At 54.2% G+C, this 15,880-nt stretch overlaps 1 protein-coding gene across 1 annotated transcript; it reads right to left on the bottom strand.

Annotated features, from left to right (window-relative positions):
- Positions 1–1,019: 1,019 nt before the first annotated feature.
- On the bottom strand, positions 1,020–14,085 carry Nlrp5 (NLR family pyrin domain containing 5). Its single transcript, XM_048369003.1, has 10 exons — positions 13,785–14,085; positions 8,776–10,324; positions 8,312–8,485; positions 6,788–6,955; positions 5,706–5,876; positions 4,784–4,951; positions 3,212–3,382; positions 2,955–3,125; positions 2,198–2,368; positions 1,020–1,387 (listed from the first exon to the last, which is right to left on the bottom strand). Exons 1-10 carry the CDS (start codon positions 14,083–14,085, stop codon positions 1,255–1,257), a joined length of 3,177 nt encoding a protein of 1,058 aa, XP_048224960.1. The 3' UTR covers positions 1,020–1,254.
- Between the last annotated feature and the right edge of the window lie 1,795 nt (positions 14,086–15,880).

Below are 15,880 nucleotides of genomic sequence, written 5' to 3'. Positions count from 1 at the left end.
GAATAGACCAACACTAAACCACACCTAAGTCCCAGATTTGAGAAATTAGTAGAAAACAAATCACAAGGACATGATCAAAACAACAAAAAAAGATTTCTACTGTCAGGGCCGGGATCTCACACTGCCCCCTGCCCTGGGGGCTCTTGGGGTGGTGGTCCCTTTAAGAGGTGGGCTTAGGGCTGGGGATTTAGTTTAGCAGTAGAGTGCTTGTCTAGTGTACATGAAGCCTTGGGTTCGATTCCTTAGCACCACATACACAGAAAAAGACAGAAGTAGCACTGTGGCTCAGTGGTAGATTGCTAGCCTTGAGCAAAAAAAGTTCAGGGACAGTGCCCAGGCCTCGAGTTCAAGCCCCAGCCCTGGCAAAAAAAAAATTAAAAGAGGCCCTTAGTGGAAGGCTAGGCCCCCCAAGGGGCGTGGCCTTTGGGGGCATTGCAGGCTCTAGCCCCTCCCCTTCCCTGATTCTCCAGAGGATTGAGTGGGGTTTGCCATGTCCTGTGATTGTGCTATGATGGGCTGCCTCGCCACAGTGAGCCATTTGTGGACTAAGATTGCCCCAATGAAAAAAAAAAAGTCCTTTTTCTTTGCATTGATTAGCTGTTAGAGCAAAAGAAGGCAGACCCTCCCCCCCCCCCAACAAATTGTGCAGAAATGAAACCCCCTTCCCCCAAGATTAATTGTTCCAAGGTCCTGGAAACTAGTATCTACCCAACAGAGCTGCAAGCCAACCATTGAGCTCAGCTTGCCTTTTGCTCACCAGGAAGGGTCACCCAGCAGCTGGCCTCACCCGAGGGTGCCAACTGACAGCTTGAACATTCAGTTCCTGAGCCCTATGTACCCCTTCCCCCAATCCCAGCTACAGAGCCCTGACCTGTCCAGGAAGACATGGTGGGCAGCTCTCCATCCCACTGAGTAAAATCAGCTTTGTGTCAAGACCTGGAACCACGGTGCCACCTCTGATGTTCAGACATGAGCTGTGTCATCTAATTTGGGGTCACTTTTGAGGACCATATGGCAGTTCAGATGCTCGGTGTTTATTTAATCCCCAAGTGCTCAAGGGTCATTGTATACACCCAGGTCCTGGGAAGTGAAGGTCACGGCCTTTGGGTGCAATGACTGGGCTGCGGGGACACACATGGGCCGGGCAGGAGCCAGAGACTGCCGTCCTCCTGGAGGTGCTCCCGTCCTGTCAGTGTGTGTGTGTGTGTGTGTGTGAGAGAGAGAGAGAGAGAGAGAGAGAGAATCTCCAAGCCTTCATCTTTTCCACCAAAGCCGATCATCTTCCTCGAGGGAGTACCAATCACCCCTGAATTCCAGTTGGGGCTTTTGCTGTTGTGTCTCCTCCAGCAGCTTTCTGACCGGTTTGGGGTACTGCTGCTTCCACAGGCTGTGGAGAAAGGGGGCTGGTCAGGCCAAGATCTCACTGTGGGTGTCCCCCACTTCCATCAAGGACTGCAAGCAGCAAAGTCCCTAAGTGCAAAGGAATCTCAAAGCCGCTGTGGTGACTGAGTTCTGCCATCCCTCCCAGCCATGTAGAGAGGCTATGTGGCTCTTCGGTCCTTTGAGCTGCCTCATGGATGCCAGGTGTTGTCCAAAGGGGCAAAGGGCCACCCTCTCCACCCTGCACAAAGTGTCTGCAGTGCAGACACGGGCCATGAAAGGCCAGCCTGAAATCCAGGGTGGGGTTCCACCGCCATCCGTCACTCAGTGCCCTGGTGACCCCTCATATTGTCAAAGGCTGGCAGTCAACACACATGTACTCTCTACCCTGTGCAGTGCCTTACTAGCCAGCGCACACTGTCATTTTATAATATACACACCAGGATAACCATATCCAGCTACTTGTGGTGGAGCATGCCTGTAATCCCAGTGGAGGCAGGAGAACCATGTGTTCCAGATCAGCCTGGACTACATGGTGGGACTCCGTCTTTCATAAAGACAAATCCTCACACCCGCTGAGCCATGGCTCCCAGCTGGCCCTTTTCTTACATCTCCTGCTCTACCACAACCGCCTCTCCTGCCCTAGCCTGGTTGCACCACATGCTAAACGCAAACCCCGGGCTCGTCCCATGGCTTTCACCAGAATCTTACAGAACAGCGAGGCCCGCATGGGGCCACACCTCAGTTGCCTCCTGACCCGTGCATTGCCACCACCTGGAATACCAGGTTTGCTTCCTTCCGTACCGCGGGGACTCACCCAATCACCTGCAGGCCACACAAGGGGTGCGCAAAGGCAGAGCACAGCATGGTGACCCCCAAGGGGCTGAAGTCATTACGCAGCAGGTTCAGGCTGGTCAGGTTCTTGTTGCGGGACAAGGTGGATGACAGCATGGCACAGCAATCTGAGGTCAGGCCACACGCCTCCAACCTGCAGCGCCAGAACACCAGAAACACCCAAGGGACCCCAAGCTTGACCCCTCCCCGACCCCTGGCATATGGTGCTCAGTAATGCAGGAGGTGACACTGTCTGCAGTGTAGCCTCTTCCATCTCCTCATCTCCATCTTGTTCTCCTCCTCCTCCTCTCTATCACTTTGGAATCTGGCCCCATTCATGGCACGTTCACATCCGGTTCCACACGCGGTGTACAAGTGCGAGGGCCACACCCCGCTTAGGGAGAGGGCTCAGCCGTGCTCAGTCCTGCTGGTGCTGGTGCATCACTGTACCACTCCTTGCTTCCTGACCACCCTTCCTGCTGGGTGGGTTTGTGTCACCACACCCCCACTGCACCCCCCCCCAGGCTGCTGCCTGGCTCTGTGCCCACAGGTTGTTCGAGCCTTTGACCCCTGACCCTGTCCCCTTCCTCTGGCCACGCTGGCAGTTAAGCAGCCCTCACTGCCCAGGTGTCATTCTAAGCACACGGAGGTCCTGAGAGTCAAAGGCGCTCATCCCAGCCCCAGCTGCCTCCCCAGGCACCCTCCCGCTTTGGGGTGCAGAGGGTCCCCCAGGAAGTCACCCAAGTCTCCTCAGGGAGCCATGCTCTGCCTTCAGCCCTTCACACAGTGTGGCCACTCCGCTGTCCCCCAGGGCGTTAGTGGCAAGGTCCAGGCTCCTCAGGTGCTTGCTCTGCCCTAGGACGCGGGCCAGGGACTTGCAAGACGCTGAGGTGAGGTTACAACTTGCCACCCTGCAAGAGACATGCTCCAAGTCCTGGCTTCTGGGGCAACAGTGGGGACTCGGACTGTGTGTGGTTCCGGCCGGCTTGGTACTCACTCCAGGCCCTGAAGGCGGCAGGACGGCCCCTGGAGGGCCTCGCACAGGAGCTGCAGCCCACTGTCCTGCAGGGGGTTCATGCTCAGGCTCAGGTGCGTCAGGCTTGAGTTGTTCAGCAGTATAAATGCCAGGAATCCACAGCTGGTCACTCCCAGGTGACAGTGGTTCAGGCTGGGGGGCAACACAGGAGTGTCACCCGTGTGTGACCCGCCATGGGCCACCCCACCCTAGCCCACTGCTGTGCGGGAAGGGGGGTCATGTCCCATGGCTACTATTTCCATGTGATCCCAGGCTCTACATAAAGCCCAGGCCTACTGTCCTATGGGTCTGAGCTCAGTCCAACCTGACCCCAGGGGTTATCTCTAAGGTGGAGTGGGGACCCCAAGATGGAATCCATTTCCTCCATCTTACAGCTTTACATTTGCAAGACACCTAGGTGCTCACAGATGCACCTGCAGCCAAGTTTTCACCATCCTCTGCCTTGCACACACACACACACACACACACACACACACACGGCCCCTGCTGCCTGGTTTTCCAGTAGGATCTTGTGTTTTTTTCCTAGGGCTGAACTGGGACTCAAGCCCTGCTACCTGTGTCTCCTGAGTGGATGGGATGGCAGGCATCCAATACCTCACTCGGTTCACTCATTGTCATGGGGTCTCAGTTCTTTGCCCAGGCTGGCTCAAACCTTTATCCCTTGATCGCCGCCTCCTGAGTCACTGGGGTTACAGCATGGGCCTCTTTATCTACTTGGCTATCGCAACAGATTCAGAGAGATTGTCAATGTCCCTCCAACCTCAGAGTCAGTTCCTCCTCTTTTCCCTTCTCAGGACCTTTGTTCTTACATCAGTGCCCTGAGAATAGCCTGCCCAGGGGAGACCCAGGACACTTAAACCACTTCCACAGAGCCCCCTTTGTTCTGGGGTGTGTGGATTGGGACCCCAACTTGAGTGAGGTGTCACTTGATCCACCAGTCATGATGAACCATGACACTCAGGAGGTCGACATGCATTAAGGTTCTAGTCCCCTCCCCCCCTTCTCCCTGAAATGACCAACCTTCCTTCCTCAGCCTCTGGAGTACCACTATTCCAGGCATGTACCACCATGCCTAGCTAAGATGCCACTCTACCACACCACACGCTTCTACAGGAATCACACGGACACCGGGGTCACTGGTGGTTCCATTGTGAAAGGGGCAGGACGGCAAGATGGGAGCCCTGGGCAGAGTCAGACAAGAGTCTGCCTAGCATGCTCAAGGATATGAGTTCTAAACTCTGGCACTACTACGACTAGTAACAAGTGAATACAAATAATCTGGACAATGGCTAAGCAAATGGGAGGAGCTTCATGGTCATATGCAAATAGCAAAGCCTTTTCTACAAAGACTCGAGCATCTGGACTCTATCTGCGGCGGGGGGGGGGGGGGGGGGGGTGTCCCAGGACTAGCTCCCTGTGGATATGGGGGTCTCTGTGCATTTCAAGTCCCTTACTTGTAGGACTACCACACACACCCACCACTCAGCTTCCTGTTGGAGAGCCCCAGTTTCCTCCCAAACAAGGGGGACTCACACAAGCCGCTGGAGCGCACAGCTGGGCAACCTCAGTAGGCACAGCAGGCTCAGCCTGTCGGCCCCCAGGTTATTGTTCGACAGGCACAGGTGTGTCAGGCTGGGGTTGCTCATGAGGGCTGAGGCCAGCAGCTGGGAGCTGGTGTCTGTGAGGCCACAGCTGTCCAGTCTGCAGGAAAAGAGCCCCCCAGAGAAGGGAGGGGGCTCGGGTTTACCCTCTCCCCACCACCCCTACAGGCCCAAGTGGGGGACAGACTGTAACTTGTGAGATCACATGTCAATCACCCCCACAGTTTTGGGGAGCAGGAAGTGGCGGAACCCTCTGCAGGGCCTGGCTGAGCACATGCAGTTGATCCATGGCCCCCCAGCCTTCCCTTCCCTGTGAGGAGGCCCTGGCTGGCCTGGGCCTGGGGACAGGAGGTCCACGGGCTGCTGCTGGGATCCCAGCCCTCGGCCTCCATGGTGTCATGGGTGCTAGTATTTGGTCTATAACCTGTTCCCTGTCCCCAGCTCCCCTCCTGGTTACATCAGAGTTACTGCCCTCCCCCATGCCGCAAACACGTGATATGTAAGGAGCGCACATGTGCCAGCTCTTCTGTCACTGGTGACAAACCTGCTTGGCCACCCCCATGAGTCTCCCGAGCTGCCCTTCCCACCAGCTCCAGGAAGCAAAAATTGAAATGCTGTTTCCTCTCCATTGCTCTTACTGACCTCCAAGTGGGTCTCAGCTAGGAGAATTACAACACTGCTGCCAAGGCTGGGCCTGGCACTGTGTGCACATGGGCCTGGATCTCTAAGGCTTCCTTGGGCCTTCAGAGCCCATCCTCATCCCCAGAGTTTCTCTAAGCTCTGCCACCCAGCACTGGAGGGCCCTGGATTCCCCCCCCCCCCCCACCAAAGTTCCTGGCAAGGCCAGGACTCACATCAGCCTCCTCAGGGAGCACTGCGGGTTCTTCAAGGCATCACAGAAGTGCTGCAGGATCTGGTCCGTCATCTTGTTTCTTGCCAGGCTGAGAGACGTCAGGCTGATGGGGGCACTGAGGGCCTGGGAGAGCATCTGGTAACCTGCATGGCTCAGCTCACAGGAATCCAGCCTGCAGAGAAAGCTCCCATGATGCAGTGCGTTCTCCCCATACCCCTGCAGGGAACTTCCATGATGGAGTGCACTCTCGCCAGCCCCCCTACAGAGCTCCCACGATGCAGTGCGTTCTCTCCATTGCCCCCTGCAGAGATAGCTTCCTCAATGCAATGCACTCTGCCATGCCCCCTACAAAGAGCTTCCATGATGCAATGCATCCTTCCCATCCTTCCACAGAGCAGACAGCTCCCACAATGCAGTGGATTCTCCCATCCCATAGCCATGGGCTCCACAGGCTCTTGCCCCCTCACAATGTCCACTCACCCGCCCCGGCCTATGCTCATTCAGGTTCCTTGGGGCGGGGTGAACTGGCAATGTGCACACCTCTCCACCCCATTCCCCCTCTGTCCGGGATCACCTGGGCACCATGCAAGCTCCTGATATGGACGGCTCAGGACAGCCTTGTCTGTGAGAGCTGGGCACACATGGACACCACCAACCAGCCACGACCCTGAGTCTTTCCTTCTCCTTTTACAGCTTTGTAGCTCCACTTGCACACTGGGAGTGGCAGCATAAGCCTATAATCCCAGATACTTGGAAAGATCACAGTTTGCTGCCAGCTTGGACCATAAACCAGCAAGACTCCATTCTGAACAAATAATCTGGGCATGGTAGTGTTTGCCTGTAGGTACATGGTACCCACAGGTACATGGGAGGCAGTGGCAAATGAAGTGAAGTCTAGGCTGGCCAGAGCAAAAACACCTGCAAGATCTTACCTGAAAAGTAATAAAAGCAAAAAGAGGTCAGGTGAATGGCTGAAGTTGTAGAGTAGCACCTGCCTAGCAAGTGTAAGGTCTGGAGTTCAATCCCCAGCACCCCATTAGCAAACATCAGAAGTGGCACATAGAGATCGGACCCCAGACTCACTGCAGAGATGTCAGCGAACAGTTGGGGTGTCTCAGGGCCTCACAGGCGGCCTCCACATCTTTGTCTCTCAGCAGAGTGCTGGCCAAGTAGATGTGTTTCAAGTTCTGATTGGTGGCGAGGATTATCCACAGGTGCTGGAGGCTGGAGGAAATCTCTGCGTTTTTCAATCTGCAGAGAGACGTGACAATCCGGATGCTGGAAATGCGGGTGGGCCCCAGCTTTCCCATTCACCTTTCTCCAAGATCTAATCTTTTTCCAATTCGGGTGTGTGTGTGTGTGTTTGTGTGTGTGTGTGTGTGTTACTGGGGTTCGAACTCAAGGCCTAGCTCTTGTTATGCTGATGCTTTCTGCCACTTGAACCATATCCTAAACTCTTTTTGTGTTGGGTCAGTTTAAAAGGATCTCATGCTCTCCCACACTGTGGCCTTGTATCACCCTCCCATTTATACCTCTCTAGTGTCTGGGACCTCAGGCATCTACCACCACACCCAGCCATTGCTTGGGACGGAATCTCAGGCACTGGTCACCCAGGCTGGACTCAAAAACTGTGATTTCTGCCCCCCCCCCCGCCCCCATCTCTGCCTTTCAAGTAACTGGGATGATAGGTGTGAGCTACTGTGCTCATTTTAAAAGCAGCAAGTGCTTGGTGTTACAGGGCACTGGCAACCTCTGCCCTCCTGTGGCTTCAAGTAGATGGCCATGGGAGAGGTCAGACACTCTGCTCTGTTGTAATCCTGGGCAAAGGGGCAGTCCTTCGCAGCTCTTTGCTGCGTGGAAGGAGCCAAATGTCAGAACAGTACCCAGTTACAAGCGGCACACACCAGTCTATAATGGGTACTGTACTGCCACAGAGAGCAGGGGAAGGTGGCCGTGATGCATGATGGGACTAAGGCTTAGTGGGGGGACACAGACACAAGGAAGAGGGACTTGTTAACCCTTTGTGTCCTGAGGCTCTGAAGCTAAGTGTTACTGTTATAGATACATACACACAGCAAAGACACGCATGGTGGGAAATTTCAGAGTGTTAGGAGCCAGAGGAGGAGTGGGATGAGTGGGCTTAAGGGGGAGACATTTGAGGCAACCAAAAGAATTGAAGGTTGGTGAGGCAGGGAGCTGGGCGCAGTGGCTCACACCTGGCACCCTAGCTACTCAAGAGATAGAAAGATCAGGAGAATGACAGTTCGAGGCCAGCCCAGGCAAAATGTGAGGAAGATGCCCCGCCCCCCAGCCTCCCACTTCAGGAAGTTTAACTAAGATGATTGCTGGCCAGGTCCACTGGGAAAAATAAAGTGTGAGGCTCTACTACAGAGACAGCTGAAGGGAGCTAGGTGTGTGGTTAGAGTGGTAGCATGCTCATGTAGCAAAGTGGGAGGCCCCAAGTTCAAATCCCAGTGCTGACATGGTGTAGAAGGAAAGCAGGCCATTTCCTCAGGATGTGTATGTAGGGTTCCCAGGGCAAGTCCCCCCTACCCCCCCCCATGGTGAGGACCTCCCACCCAGGTGGATGGGGCGGGGCAGGCTCACATCAGCGCCTGGACGCCGCAGGACGGCTGCCTCAGCCTCTCGCACAGCGTCTTCATGGCCCACTCGTTCAGGACGCTGCTACCCAGGTGGAGCCGGCGCAGGCTGGGGTGGGTGCTGAGCACAGAGCAGAGGTGCTCCCACTGCTCCTCCAGGACAGCCTTGACTGCCAGCCCACTGCAGGGAGAGTGAGAGACGCAGCTGCGAGCAGCCACCATGGGGATGGCAGAGGCCAGTGCCCACTGCCCACACCACCTGCCTTCCACCCAGCCTGGCCCTGAAATACCTCGACACACACAGGGGGACAATCAGGAGCCCCCACCTCTCCCATGTTTCCTTCTAGATTCCCCCCCCAGGTGTAAAGAAAATGGAACGTGAGCCCACCATGCACCTAAGAACCAGGGGCCAGGAGCTTACCCCAGCAGCCGGCCTGCGGTCAGGCTGCGTGCAGTGCTCTCGATACTCACGGTGGGCCAGCTGGGCCGAGCTCCTGCAGCTTTTCTGGGAAGAAGAGATCTCTGACGTCGATCTGGAGGCTACTCAGTGCCGGGCAGGACTGGAGGCAGAAGGAGGACACCAGCAAGTCCATCCAGTGGCTCACTGGGAGCCGCACATCCTGGAAGCCGCTCAGAGCCCCACAAACAAAGGCCTCATCCTGCGTCTGGAAGAGGCAGTGGAAAGCATCCAGGACGTCGGCTGGGGCCGCACTGCCCTGCCGGCCGAGCAGGGAGATCCAGTGCTGCAGCAAGTGCCGCAGCTCCTCGCAGGCCAGGAGGCCAAGCCGGGTCCTCAGGGCACAGGCCACAGGTGGGCTGAGGAAGCCGAACAGGAAGTGCTTCACCCAGAGCAGGAGAGGGGAGAGGCTGCTGGGCCGCAAGTCCAGTTCAGGCCTGACGTGGCCCCGGGGGCCGAAGGGCCACCCACCCGACCCCACCAGGATGTAGAACAGGGCGGCACAGAAGCCCTGGAGGCTAGGGTTAGGGAATGTGTAGCCAGCATCCTGCCTCAGGAGGAGGCCAGAGCGCACCAGGGCCTCCACCGTGACCTTCCTCAGCCTGTGGGCCCTCAGGTGTCGTCTGTGGAACAGGGTCTTCCCGCCCCACAAGCCGTAGGCAGCCAGGCTGCACAGGCCCCACAGGGTCACCTGCTCCCTTTGGCCCAGGCAGGGCCGGCCAGGGGCTACCTGGTGTAACAGGTAGGTGAGGTAGAAGCCGGTGAGGCTGTGACCAGCCAGCCCCTGCATCCAGGCGCCCTGTGCCCCCGGCAGCCTCAGAGCCGCACACAGCAGCCTGCACACCAGCGATGCCTGGTGCCAGCTGAGCAGCCAGGATCCGGTCAGCATGAACCCCGAGACCAGCGCCTCCACCCTGTCGGCCGTGAGGTCTTCAAGCTCAGCCCCGCCCTCCATGGACAGCCCCCGAACCACCAGGTAGCGGGGAGACGCTACCACAGCCTTGAGCTGCTGGACGCCCTCATCCGTGGTGATGATGAGGATGGAGGATGCGGGGAGCAGTGCCTTCCGCAGCAGGCTGTACATGAGGGCCGCCATGGGCTGCCTCTCTGTGGAGTCTGCACAGAGCCTCGCCTGCTCATGGCACCAGGCAGTGCCCAGCTCCTCTAGCCCGTCCACGATGAACAGGAGCCGCTGGGGTTGGGACATAATCTTGGCCTTGGGGACCTGGTGGTTGGGCCAGTTCCTGGCCATCAGCTCCACCAGGCTCTGTTCTTTCATCCCCCGCAGCTCTCCAGCCGAGAGGAGGAAGACATAGGAGAATAAGTCACAGTAGAGTGCACCCTGTGCCCAGCACCGCAAGATCCTGCGGGACAGAGCCCGTCCCGCAGGGCCCGATGGGGCCTGCAGAACCACTATGCTGGGCCGGAAGCCCTTCTGGTCGGGGTCAAAGGCGCCAGCCAGTGCCTGCATGTCGAGGCCTTCAGTGGGGTTTGCCTCAGGGTGTCCGTCCAGCTCCTGGGTAAATATGGTCAGCACATGGTCTTTGTAGCCTGAATTCTCATCTCCATGGCACAAGGTTGGATGGGAGAAGGGCAGAAGGAAAACAGAAATGAGTTTGAAGAAAGCCTGGGGTTTAGTTAAACTGAAATGCCCACAGGGCACTGATTAAATATTATAACCATAAAACATGTACTACATAAGTAATTATGTAAAACTTATAATGATAATATAAGTAACATAATTATATAATTATATATCTATATCATTTCTATTATATGGTATGTAATTAAGTACACAACTATAATTAAACACATAACTACAGATTTACAGCAGCACTGGGCACACCAGCCCCAGCGGGAAAACACCGAGATCCCACAACTGAAGAACAGAGAGAGAAGGCGCTGAGTCCACGTGGTAGAATACTATGCCGTGTCGATAAATGAAGTGCTGACCCATGCCACAATGCAGATCAACTCTAACAGCTTCCTATATAGAAGAGGCTCAGAAGGAGCTAGAACACGGGTGTGGCAGCAGGCCTGTGGCTGCAGGAACTGGGGGAGGCCTGCCTTGGGGACAGGAAAGGTTCTGGGATTTGGGGTGAAGGTTGAGTGAATGTGTGACCATTGCACAAGCACTGAGTCAGGCTCTTTGGCAGCGTGAGCTTTATCAAAAAGGATGTAAGAGGCGAGAACTTGTGCATTGATTGCTGCACGCAGCCATGGGGTGAACACAGTGAAATCCCTCATATCGTTCATGTATGGCCATTAAAAGTAAAATTTTAGCCCGGCACTGGTGACTCTCACCTATAAACCTAGCAACTCAGGAGGCTGAGATTTGAGGGTCGTGGTTCAAAGCCAGCCTGGGCAGGAAAGTCCATGAGACTCTAATCTCCAATTAGCCACCAGAAAGCTAGAAGTGGCTCAAAGTGGAAGAGCACTAGCCTTGAGCACAAAAGCTCAGGGATAGTGCCCAGGCCCTGAGTTCAACCCTACAACTGACTTTTTTTTTTTAATTTAGCTGAGTGCTGGTGGCTTGTGCCTATAATACTAGCTTCTTAGTAGGCTAAGATCTGAGGATCTTGGTTTGAGGCCAGCCTGAGCAGAACCACAAAGAGCCAGAAGTAGAGCTGTGGCTCAAGTGGCAGAATACCTGCCTTGAGTGGTAAAGCTCAGAGGCAGTGTCAGGGCCCTGAGTTCAAGCCCCAGGACTTGAACACACAAAATTAATAAATAAAAATGACCAAGTGTGAACTTCTACAGAATATGTTTTCTCTGTCAAAGAACAAAGCCTCAAGCAGCTTTTCCTAAGATCTTCATGGCCAGCTCCCATACTCCCCATCCCCTACCCCCACACACACATTCTAGAGGCTCAGTCGTCAGCTTTATTTCCTCACTTTGGTTTAGTTCATGGACTAGAAGACAGAGACCAGAGGCATGCTTCCCTCACCACGTGTTCCCACTGGGTTTTATTCAGAAGAGAACCTAAGAAAAGCCTCCCAGTTTGTGCAGAAAATCCCAAGTGAGCTATCTCTCATTCACCAGCCAGAAGCTGGACTGGAGGTGTGGCTCAAGCATTAAGAGCAACCAGCCAGGAGGGAGGAAAAGAACAACCTTCAAGGAATTTTGAACAAAGCACTTGGCCACCCTTGGATGGACGTCTCAAGGTTAGATGAGCTCAAGCTGGGTGCTCAGATCACAGAGGCTCTGGCTTCTGATCAGAGAGACCATGGGACTTGCAGCCCCGTTCTCTTTGCCAAGCAACCAATTTCTTGGGGGTCGGGGCCCACAGATCCCCTTCACACCACCTGAACCCCACATTCTATCCCATCCTGAGTTGGCAGCACGGGGGTCAGTAGCCCTCACCTTCTTCCCTGTGTTGTGATGGAGCGTCATTTTCAGCGCTGGAAGCTTCTGTGGAGAAAAGAAGAAAGTCCTGGTAACTTGAGGCAGACATGCTGGCCACTGTGGGAACCTCATGTTGGGCTTTGCCATGCCACAGTTCTGGGGACCGTGCCTGGAAACGCGGGCACTGCTGACTCGGCCAGAGGGCAGAGCACACTGGAATGGCAAGTGTTGAGTTCAAATCCAGTGGAGATGCAGCTTTTTTTTTTTTTTTTTTTGCCAGTCCTGGGGCTTGAACTCAGGGCCTGAGCACTGTCCCTGGCTTCTGTTTGCTCAAGGCTAGCACTCTGCCACTTGAGCCACAGCGCCACTTCTGGCCTTTTCTATATATGTGGTGCTGGGGAATCGAACCCAGGGCTTCATGTATAGGAGGCAAGCACTCTTGCCACTAGGCCATATTCCCAGCCCGAGATCCAGTTTTAGATTGCAATGAGCACAGTGAGATCAACGCCTCTTACCCCCGCATCCGAGAACAAGGTGATATACTAGTGAACTCATTTACCAACAACTCGTTTATGAACATAAGGGAAGGAAAGAAGTCTCTAGGTGGTAACAGCTTGGCCAGAGTCGCTGGCCTGGAAGAGTCAACACCACCAACAAAGCTATCAATCTACCCAACCATCACCCTGCATCATGGAGGGAAGGGACGTCCCTACCTGAGTCCCTGCTCACCTCTCCTTCCCGGCTCCACCAGAAATTGTTGAATTTCATCCTAAAATTCAACCAGAAATCCCAGGCACAGAAACCTTGCACACAGGCAGAGCACCATACCACCTGGTCTCAGAGCTTACTGCACACAAACAGGTTTGAGGCAGCCACACACACATGCTGCCCCAGGTCTGCGGGAAGTGTAAAAAAGAGCACTGAGATCCATCCAGGCCGAGAGAGAGAGAGAGAGAGAGAGAGAGAGAGAGACAGACAGACAGACAGACAGACAGACAGACGAGACAAACAGACAGAGACACAGACAGAGACTCCATCTCAAAACAGCGAAAAAGGGCTGGAGACATGGCACTAGAGAGTGCCTGCTTAGTAAGTTCAAGGCCATGGGTTCAAAACCCTGGTAGCATCAAGAGGGAAGGAAGGTCAAGAGTCTAGCGTGTCATCCCAGCTACTCGGGAGGCTAAGATCTGAGGATCATGGTTCAAAGCCAGGCTAGGCAGGAAAGGCTGTGATACTCTTCAGTGAACCACCAGAAAACTGGAAGTGGAGCTGTGGCTCAAAGTAGTAGAGCACTAGCCTTGAATATAAAAGCTCAGGGACAGCCCTGAGTTAAAGCCCCATGTCCAACCAAAAGAAAAAGAAAAAAGTCAAGAGTCTAGTCCTCAAGTACAGCTATTTGCCAGGTAACTGAACACCTCCATCTTTGACTCCTTCCCTCCCAGAACAAACCTGAGATTGCTTTTTCCTCTGGTCCTTGCTCAGTATTTGCTATTCTGAAATCTTCTATTTGAGGCAGTGAATATCCTGTGGCCCAGAGAGCAAAATGGGAGCAATCACCAAGATGGTGGAGACTCACACTACAAAGATGCACTTGGGGTCTTGGGGGACATTGAGGGACGCCCCCTTCCCGTGGGACCTGAGGCTGCCTCCCCAGGGGGCCACCCACCCCTGGACATACCCTGAGCCTCGCGTCTCATCTCCTGCCGGGCCTCCTGCGCAAGTGCCAGCAGGTCCATGTCCTCCAGGATGTTGCTGGTGATGACCCAGGCCACAGGCTTCTCATAGTACTCGTGCAGGAGGAAGGCCAGGCGCTCCGGGCCTGCCAGCTCCAACTCGGCCTGGGGCAGCATGTGGTGGGATAGCTCCACATACCTCTCCCTCAGCGTCTTCTTGAATGCCCAGAACTCCTCCTTGTCCAGCTCCCGCAGGAGCCACTGCAACCGGAAGATGGAGAGGACGGGCAGCCTATTCACCTCCATCCTGATGCTGGGCCCAGCGCTTGGGCCTTGCCTGAGGAAAAAATATGCCTTGGCAATATGGAGGAAGCGGGACCTGGGGGAGAGGGTCAGGACTTGGCTGGGAGCCTAGAAAGTTCTTGAGTTCACAGGAGATGAGGCCTATAGGCCAAAAGCTAGCGCCCCTGAACTGAACACTATTCTCCAAATAGCACCTGATAGAGAACAGAACCCTGGTATCTGAGTGCCTCTGGCACAATCTTGCGACAATTTCCAGATTGGTCCATTCTTCGTTCCCAGTAGTCCTGAGGTTCGTACCCGCCACCAAGCCATGCTTCCACTCCTTTGTTGCTTGGCTTGTTTTTGAGACTAGGTCTAGCTTTCTGCTTAGGCCCGAGCCTGAACTGAGACCCACCTATTCCAGGATTTGTGCCATGGCAGGCAATGGTATGCAGGGTCGTGCCTAGCTTCTTCCATTGAATGGGATCTTGTGGACTTTTTGGGTGGATGGGGGTGAGGTACCACCACAGGGGGGTGGGGGCAGGGAGGGAGAGTACACCTGTGACGCTCAGGGAAGTTGAGGAAAACTTACCCATCACCTGAAGCCACCAAGGAGATGATAAGTCTGATATGAACACCACCCCCTGTAGGAATAACAACTTAGAACATACGTGAAGAACTCAGATTTAAGCTTAAAATGTGTGCAATAGGCCAGGTGCTGATGGCTCAGGCCTATCATCGTAGCTACTCAGGGAGCTGAGATCTGAGGATCGCAGTTTGAAGCCAGCCAGGGCAGAAAAAGTCTCCACAAGACTCTTGTCTCTGATGAACCACCAAAACGCCAGGAGTGAAGCTGTGGCTCAAGTGGTAGAGTGCTAGCTTTGAGCAAAAGAGCTCAAGGACAGCATACAGGCCCTGAGTCCAAGACCCAGGACCAGCACACATGCGCGCACACACACACACACACACACACACACACACACGTGCAATGTACAAATGAACTGTGAACTGTGTTAAAAACCCTAAAATATTCCTGGTAAAAATATTGGTGGCTTAAAACAAAAGGGTTTCGGGGGAGAGGGGAGGGGGGAATGAGGGAGGAGGTAACAGTACAAGAAATGTATCCAATGCCTAAGGTATGAAACTGTAACCTCTGTGTACATCACTTTGACAATAAATAAGAAAAAATTTTAAAAAGGGTTTCAAAATATCTCCTCTCCTGAAGAGGCCGTCTTCCACGAGCCCTCTGAGCCTTGTGATAGCACTAGGAGACCACAAACCCTAAAACAACAACATAGAAGAAAATTCTGACCAAAGAAAAGCCCCAAACTTTATGCTCACTTTGTTAAATACTAGGTGTGATTTTAACAGTTATGAAAGAGTGGTCTTAGTCCCATTTCCTAGAGCCCAAGACAGATTTGCTGAAGTTTAAAATACTTGTGTTCACCAAGCCCTCATTCACACTTAATACCCAGGCAGTTTAGATCACCAAGCTCACCTCAATGCAGTGCAGAAACAAGAACAAAATCCAGCCAGGTGCCACAGTTCACATCTGTCATCCTAGCTATTCAGGAGTCTGAGATCAGAGGATCAAAGTTCCTGGGCAGGAAAGTCTGTGAGACTCTCATCTCCATGAACCACCAAAAAAAGAGCCAAAAGTGGAGCTGTGGTTCAAACGGTAAAGTGCTAGCCTTGACCCAGAAAGCACAAGGACAACATCCAGGCCCCGAGTTCAAGCCCTAGGATCAACACACTCACACACAAATATAGTCAACTCTGTCCCTTCAGCCCCCTCCCCACTAATAGAACAAAACCCACC

Source organism: Perognathus longimembris, chromosome 20 (genome assembly GCF_023159225.1).
Source record: "Perognathus longimembris pacificus isolate PPM17 chromosome 20, ASM2315922v1, whole genome shotgun sequence".
Classification (NCBI taxonomy): domain Eukaryota; kingdom Metazoa; phylum Chordata; class Mammalia; order Rodentia; family Heteromyidae; genus Perognathus; species Perognathus longimembris.
The sequence above is the reverse complement of the archived record's forward strand: the minus strand, read 5'-3'. Positions and strand labels throughout refer to the sequence as shown.

Excerpts from the sequence above, each read along its gene's own strand:
- Nlrp5 (XM_048369003.1), bottom strand. The coding sequence starts at position 14,085 with ATGGAGGTGAATAGGCTGCCCGTCCTCTCCATCTTCCGGTTGCAGTGG. Across the intron at positions 3,126-3,211 it reads TGCCGCCTTCAGGGCCTGGA|GGTGGCAAGTTGTAACCTCA; the intron begins GTGAGTACCAAG and ends TGTCTCTTGCAG. Across the intron at positions 1,388-2,197 it reads TGTGGCCTGCAGGTGATTGG|CCTGTGGAAGCAGCAGTACC; the intron begins GTGAGTCCCCGC and ends CTTTCTCCACAG.